Source organism: Penaeus vannamei, chromosome 28, assembly GCF_042767895.1.
Source record: "Penaeus vannamei isolate JL-2024 chromosome 28, ASM4276789v1, whole genome shotgun sequence".
Lineage (NCBI taxonomy): Eukaryota > Metazoa > Arthropoda > Malacostraca > Decapoda > Penaeidae > Penaeus > Penaeus vannamei.
The window spans coordinates 22536337-22544585 of record NC_091576.1 but is presented as its reverse complement, the minus strand read 5'-3'; the positions used below and the strand labels follow the sequence as shown (position 1 = coordinate 22544585).

Sequence of the window (8249 nt, the reverse complement as noted above, 5' to 3'; positions counted from 1 at the left end):
GTCCAGGTGGGTTCCTGCGCACGGGGGCTTCCCTTGCGAGGAGGGCGCTGAGCGAGGACCTCCAGTCCGCTCAGATCGGCCTCTGTTAGGTTCCTCCTCGACCCTCCCTAGTTCCTCGTGCCCGACAGTGCCCCCTAGCCCCCCCCCCCTCCTCCAGCCGGCCTACAGCGCCCTCGTCTCCCGCAGGACGAAGCAGCGACGGCACCTGCGCATGAGCCCCTCGATGACGGCGTTCTGGGCGGCGGGCGTGGTGGTGCGCTACGGGTTCCTGCTGCCGATGCGCGTGCTGGTGCTGGCGCTGAGCCTGGCGACGCTGGTGGTGCTGTGCTCGGGCGTGGGCCTCCTGCCCGACACGCCCCTCAAGAAGCGCGTCAACGCCTGGGTAGTCAGCTGGTGCTTCGACTTCGTGGCCGGCGCCATCTCCGTCGTGGCCAGGTGAGGCAGGCGAGGCAGGCAAGACATGCACTCTCCTCCGCCATTTTGAAAGGCTGCGGGCGTTTATTCTCAAACACATTAAAAAAAAATAAAATTAAATAAGATAAATGTATAAATAATCTAGCCATAATCTGAGGCTAGATCTCGCACTTGTTCCATAATATAAGCTGTTCTTCAGCACCACAACAATCCCGTCTAATAACAATGATTCGAAAAATGATCATAAAACATGATTCATTTACTGATTCATTTCTCAAGATCGGTTATCATGGCTTTTTGACCTATATAAAGTAAAGATTAAATTGATTTAATAATAAAGTTTTAGTATAGATAATGATGCTTCTCCGATCACCGTTTACAGTCGTTGTGGATGAATGTAAGCAATCATCATTATAAAGTATAATCACATTGCTTCACACATATTCTTATAATGCATTTGTGCAATTAAGCTATTACAATCATCATTATTAAGGTATTAATCTTGCTACAATTATTATCAATATATTTATTCTGATGTTATTTCGGCTATACCTTCATACATTCATGTATCTATTATTACCGATAGCAGTAATGTACTCTGCCTCAACCAGTAACCATTATTACGTTATTCCATTACATCATGGAAACCACATTCCTTTACATATCCCATCATCACTCCCCCCTATTATTATCATTATTTTCATTTTTATTATTATTTATACATATCCCATCCTCACTCCCCCCTATTATTATTATTATCATTATCATTATCATTATCATTATCATTATCATTATCATTATCATTATCATTATCATTATCATTATCATTATCATTATCATTATCATTATCATTATCATTGTCATTGTCATTGTCATTGTCATTGTCATTGTCATTGTCATTGTCATTGTCATTGTCATTGTCATTGTCATTGTCATTGTCATTGTCATTGTCATTGTCATTGTCATTGTCATTGTCATTATCATTGTTATTATCATTATTATTATCATTATTATTATCATTATTATTATCATTATTATTATTTTTACATAATCCATCCCCGCCCAGGTTCCACAACAAGGAGAACCGCCCCAACTACGGCATCGCCGTCGCCAACCACACGTCGCCCATCGACTCCATGGTCCTCGCCACCGACCAGTGCTACGACATGGTGCGTCTCCAGACCATTCGCTGTTGGGGTTGAGGGTGGTTGGGGAAGGGGTGGGGGGAAATGATGGCGATAATGATGATAAGAATAATAATGATAATGATAATAATGATGAGGTTAGGAGTGGTTGGGGAAGGGATGGGGGAAATGATGGCGATAATGATGATAAGAATAATAATGATAATGATAATAATGATGAGGTTAGGAGTGGTTGGGGAAGGGATGGGGGAAATGATGGGGATAATGATGTTACAATAATAATAATAAAAATAATAATGGCGCTGTTGGGGTTGAGGGTGGTTGGTGAATGGAGGGTGGAAAATGATGGTGATAATGATGTTACAATAATAGTGATGAAAATAATAATGATAATGATGAGGTTAGGAGTGGTTGGTGAAGGGAGGGTGGAAATGATGGGGATAATGATGTTACAATAATAGTGATGAAAATAATAATGATAATGATGAGGTTAGGAGTGGTTGGTGAAGGGAGGATGGAAATGATGGGGATAATGATGTTATAATAATGATAATAAAAATAATAATGGCGCTGTTGGGGTTGAGGGTGGTTGGGGAAGGGATGGGGGAAATGATGGGGATAATGATGTTACAATAATGATGATAAGAATAATAATGATAATGATAATAATGATGAGGTTAGGAGTGATTGGCGAAGGGATGGGGGAAATGATGGGGATAATGATGTTACAATAATGATGATAAGAATAATAATGATAATGATAATAATGATGAGGTTAGGAGTGATTGGCGAAGGGATGGGGGAAATGATGGGGATAATGATGTTACAATAATGATGATAAGAATAATAATGGCGCTGTTGGGGTTGAGGGTGGCTGGGGAAGGGATGGGGGAAATGATGGGGACAATGGTATTACAATAATGATGATAATAATGATAATGATAATAATGATGAGGTTAGGAGTGATTGGGGAAGGGATGGGGGAAATGATGGTGATAATGATGTTCCAATAATAATGATAAAAATAACAATGATAATGATAATAATGATGAGAGTGGTTGGTGAATGTAGGGTAGAGGGTGTTAATTATTTGATCAGCCACAGAGAAGAGCAGAAAATGTTATGAATTAGATCAGTGGGCTGTGCAGTGCAGCGGTTAACGTGTTGGTGTAGCAATCTTGCTGACCTGCGTTCGATCCCGCGCGCTGCCAGTGGATGGTCACCCCGGCCATTCCTTGCACACAGGAGGAGATTTAGAAGTAAAATAAAGCCTGTATGTCACAGCAAATAATATCCATCGTAACACATGGAATTCAAACTAAATCATGAAAAAAGCTTAAAATCTATCAAGGGAAAACATATCAAAATAATAATGATAATGGTTCGTGCTCCACACTATATGCATGTATGGTGGAGGTAGTTGTTTGATTAGCCAGTGAGAAGAATAAAAAAAAATGCTTTAATTTCAGTCAGTGGGCTTGTACTGGAAAAATACAACGATGCATTTCATGTAATGTTAAGTAATACATTCTACTCATACACTGAGAAGAGTAAAATTAGTTTCTATTACGAGACAAAATATCAAAATAATCATAATGATGATAAAGATAATGGTTCGTGCTCCAGACCACACGCTGGTTTAAGTTCACTGTGGTTTATAAATATATGGTGTGTGGTTTTGGGCATTTGATTAGCCACTCAGAAGAGCAGAAAATGCTATAATTTCGATCATTGGGCTTATGCTGGAAAATACAACGTTGCATTTCATGTGATACTAAATAATACATTCTAATCATTCATTCAGAAGAGTAAAATCAGTTTCTATTAAAAGAAAATAACAATTGTAATAATAATGATAATAATGATGATGATGATGATGATGATAACAATAATATTGATAATAATAATAATAATAATGATAATAATTCGTGCTCCAAATAATGCGCTTTTGTACTTTTTTCATTTTGATTCGAGCAGAAAGTAGAAATATTTTTCCAATCTTGTTTTGAGAAGGAGGGAAATCGTACCATGATTTGGCTTTGGGAAGTTATTTGATACAGCTGAGAGGAATGAAATCCTTTTAAAATTTGATTTAAGAAGATATTGTATTTATTTCATATTAATATAAGATATTACCATTATATAAAAGCATGGTACCCCTTCGTAGATCGGGCAGAAAGTCGCATTATAAAAAAAATCCTAATTTATTTTTTCTTAATATAAGATATTAACATTACATATAATCATGGTACCCCTTTGTAGATCGTGCAGGAAGTCTCATTATAAAAAAAAAATCTTTATTGACGATTTTTCTAATCACGGATATTATGATCTTCCTCTCAGGTCGGACAAAAGGCAAGGGGTATTCTTGGCGTGTTCATGACGGCGTTGTCTCGGTCCTCCACGCATATCTGGTTCGAGCGAGGCAGCACCAAGGAACGGGCTGAGGCTGCGGCAAGGTGAGTCCAAGAGAGGGAGAGGGAGGGAGGGAGAGAGGGAGGGAGTGAGTGAGTGAGTGAGAGTGAGTGAGAGTGAGTGAGAGTGAGTGAGAGTGAGTGAGAGTGAGAGAGAGTGAGAGTGAATGCTTCGTGGATATAAAAGGCTGGAATTAATTGATTTATCGTTTTATTCGGTTTTAATTACTTTTTATTTTTTTTGTACCACTGGTTTTGTAGAATGAGATAGGCTTTAATGAAGTCTTGAAGTAGACTGCCTTTCACACGTTAAATGGCCTTTTAATTGGATGATTTATGCCATGTCTCTAGTCAATTTTGGTAAGTGGAGGGAATTTGGTCTCTTAAAACGGGGTTAAGTGGTTGTGGAGGAGAATTTGTTGTCTCACAATGGGGTTAACTGCTTGTGGATGGGAGGTTTGTGTTTCTTAAATTACGGTTAAGTGGTTGTGGAGGGAGTTTTGTGTTTCTTAAAACGGTCGTGATCCACCCTGCCCAACCTCCTCCTCTCCTGCAGGTTACGAACCACATCTCTCATTCTCACCTCCTCTTCTTTCTTCTTCTTCCTTAGACATTTAATAATGTTATAGTTTATTTACATTTTTACAGTACTTTACTCGCTTGGATTTACTCACAATTAATAAATCATGCATTTAGAATATCATACTGTAATTTCTGTGTTTCTTTCGCAGGTTACAGGCCCACGCCTCGAACCACAACCTCCCCCCCATCCTGATCTACCCCGAAGGAACCTGCGTCAACAACACGGCCGTGATGCAGTTCAAGAAGGGGGCCTTTGAGGTGGGTCTTTGTGTCAATTGTTTTTTTATTTGTTGTGTTTTTGAGGTGAGTTATTGCGTCGATTGTTTTTATTTTTTCTGTGATAGAAAGGAGCCTTTGAAGTGAGTTTATTGCCCTTGTCGCGATAGAAGGAGGCCTTTGAGTTTATGGCCCTTGCTTTTATTTGTTGTCTTTTGGGGGGTACAGAAGGGGGCATTTGAGGTGAGTTTTTGTATCAACTGTTTTTGATTGTTTGTTGCGATAGGAAGGGGCATTTGAGGTGAGTTTATTGCCCTTTTTTATTTGTTGTGTGTTAGAAGTGAGGTTTTGTAATCCTTGTTTTTACTTGCGCTTTTTACGATGGAAGGGGGCCTTTGAGATGAATTTTTGTATCTTTTTTATCTGTTGTGTTTGTTGTGATATAAGGGGGGTAGGGGCTTTGAGGTGAGCATTTATTGCTTTTATTGTTATTGCATTTGTTGTGATAGAAGCGGGGTTTTGAAGTGAATTTTGAAGACGTCTTAATTTGTTGTGTTTGTTACGATGAAATGAGGGCCTTGAAAGTGAGTCTATATATAGCTTTTTAATCTGTTGTGTTTGTTGCGCTAAAAAGATCATTAGGTTAGTTTTTGTGTCCTTTTTGTTACTGTGTTTGTTGTGTTAGAAGAGGGCATTGCAAGTCAGCGTTTCAATACCTGTTAATTTTATTAGTTTCTTGAATTGTGTAACGCAAACCAATTCAGGATACAGTTTTCTTATGCTAGAATCTTTACGAATGCAGGAAGTCTTAACAGAAATTTCGGACTGTCAGTTTCAAAAATACAATATTTGTTATGCTCGTGTTAATTTGGTATCCTAGTTGGTTTTTAGCGGTATTATTCCTTTGGAGAGGATTTTGTGCTTCAGAGAGTGTATTCCACAAGTAAGAGATATTTATACTCCTATTAATGTGTATGTATTTCATAACCAAAGATAAAGGTTTAGTTTAAAAGGAAGTAAGGATTAAGTTATCCCTTTATAACATTCTCTGCACGACCTAGTATATCCCATTTTCTTTAAGTCCACTGTGGCAACAGTCGGCCATTACAGGGAGCCTCTAAGGCAGATAAGAGGTAATTATCTGCAAATATTTGCATCTGGGGCGATTGTTCATGTCCGTTGGTGCTTATTTGTCGAACATTTGTTGTATATTACTATCATTGCTATCATCATCATCTCATCCTTATTATTAACTACCAGATCGACAGTGTGATCTACCCGATCGCCATCCGCTTCGACCCCCGCTACGGCGACCCCTTCTGGTACCAGGACACCTTCGGCCAGTACATCCTGAGCATGATGACGTCATGGGCCATCGTGTGCGACGTGTGGTACCTCCCGCCCACGCGCAGGGGCCCCAGGGAGTCGGGGGCGGCCTTCGCGAGCAGGTGGGTTAAATTGTGTGTGTGCGTGTGTGTGAGATTGTGATTGTATGTGTGTGTGTGTGTGTGTGTGTGTGTGTGTGTGTGTGTGTGTGTGTGTGTGTGTGTGTGTGTGTGTGTGTGTGTGTGTGTGTGTTTACGTGTATGTGTGTGAGACTGACTCTATGTGGCTGTGTGTTTGTCACTGTACTTTTTGTTTGCTTGTGCGTGTGTGTGTTTGTCTGTTTTATTTGTTTTTGTGGCATTGTATTTTTCTCTCCGTAATCTGATCTGTTTAGTATTACCATTCCCTTAGTGGAATGAAGAGTGTTATTACAATCATTGTCATAATGAATCATCGTCACCACCACCACCATCGTCATCACCATCATCACCATATTCCTTGTTCCCCCCTTCTCTTCATCATCATTTTCACCGCCCAATCTTTATTCTCTGGCGTTGCTAAATATTCTCATTATCCTCATTATCTCCTTCCACCGTTATCGTAGTTCGTTTTCTCATTATTTTAACCTAATCATCTTATTTTGTGTATCAGTATATTATCAATGTAATTATCACAATCACAGGAAGGAGGGAAAAGGTGAAGACAATATCAACACCATTATGTCTCATCATTATTTCTTTCACGTTATTTCATTTTTATTATCATTATTTCTTTCTCGTTATTTCATTTTATTATCGTTATTTCTTTCTCATTTCGTCATCTTTATTATCATTTTCTCCTCCATATTCATCAACACCATCGCCGTAGTTGCTATCACCGTCTTCACTGCCATCATCACCATCGTGATTAAACACCATTATCTTCACTTCACTGTCACAATCTCTACCACAATCTCCACAGTTACCATCTACATTTTCAGAATCACCACCATCATCTTCAACACCATCATCATAATCACCTCCTTTGTCACACAATCACAACCATCTTCACCGAATTCACAATCACCACATTCATAATCAGAATCACCACCTTTTGCACCACATTCATCATCATCTTGACGATGCCCACCATGTTCACAACCACAATCACCACTATCTTGACAATCACTACCAACTTCACCATTTTCACCACAATAACCATCTTCACCACCACTATCACCACCATCTTGACAATCCCCACCAACTTCACGACCACAATCCCCATCAACTTCACGACCACAATCCCCACCAGCTTCACGACCACAATCCCCACCATCTTCACCACAATCCCCACCACCTTATTCATCTTCCTTGCTTATCCCCCCCCACATACCTCACCCCCCTTCTTCAATCTCTCATTCTTCTTATCTTATTCCCTTTTTGCCTTCTCTCCCTCCCTGCAGAGTCAAAGGCTTAATCGCACACAAGGGAGGCTTCGTCGAGCTCGCCTGGGACGGGTTCGTGAAGCTTCAGACCACGAAGAACGAAGCGTGGGAGAAGAAACAGAACACGTGGAAACAGATGCAGCAGAGAGAATACGCGAAGCACTTGAATAAAGATGAGGAGAAGGAGGAATGAGAAGGGGGTCAGGGGGAGGAAGGGAGGAATGAGAGGGTGGGATGAGGGAGGGAGGAATGAAAGGGGAGGGAAAAAGAGGAAAAATGAAGGGTGAGTAAGGAATGAGAGGGAATGAGGAAGGGCAGTGAAGGGGGTGGGAAAAGAAGGGAAGAGGAAGGGTGAGTGAGGAATGGGAGGGAAGGAGGAAGGGTAATGAAGGGTGTGGGAAAAGGAGAGTGAAGAATGAGAGGGAATGGGGAAAGGTAATGAAGGGTGTGGGGAGGGAAGGAAGGGTGAGTGAGGAATGAGAGGGAATGAGGAGGGGTGAGAAAGGAGAAAGGAAGTGTGAGGGATTCTGGAATAAGAGAAGAGGAATGAAAGAAATTGAGGAAAGGGGTGAGGTATGTGAGGGGAACGATGAAGAAAGAATGAGGGAAGACGGAAGAGAAGGGGTGAGGCGTGAAGAATGAAGCAAAAAAATAGGAAACTATGGAGGGCGGAATGAGGGATGAGGAAAAAAGAGGAAGCAAGAGTGAGGTATAATGGAAATATGAGGG

At 40.5% G+C, this 8249-nt stretch overlaps 1 protein-coding gene across 2 annotated transcripts in view; it reads left to right on the top strand.

The window, feature by feature from the left end:
* The window catches only part of LOC113812914 (glycerol-3-phosphate acyltransferase 3-like), an 18892-nt gene extending 11166 nt beyond the window's left edge, over positions 1-7726 (top strand). For both annotated transcript variants that reach the window (XM_027364837.2, XM_027364836.2), the window contains 7 exons: positions 1-6; positions 187-435; positions 1481-1583; positions 3903-4018; positions 4705-4813; positions 6032-6219; positions 7539-7726. The exon at positions 1-6 is cut by the window's left edge and continues 165 nt beyond it. In XM_027364837.2, the coding sequence (XP_027220638.1) occupies positions 1-6; positions 187-435; positions 1481-1583; positions 3903-4018; positions 4705-4813; positions 6032-6219; positions 7539-7713 (946 nt within the window). In that variant the 3' untranslated portion in view covers positions 7714-7726. The remainder of the gene's footprint in view (positions 7-186; positions 436-1480; positions 1584-3902; positions 4019-4704; positions 4814-6031; positions 6220-7538) is intronic.
* The last annotated feature ends 523 nt before the right edge of the window (positions 7727-8249 follow it).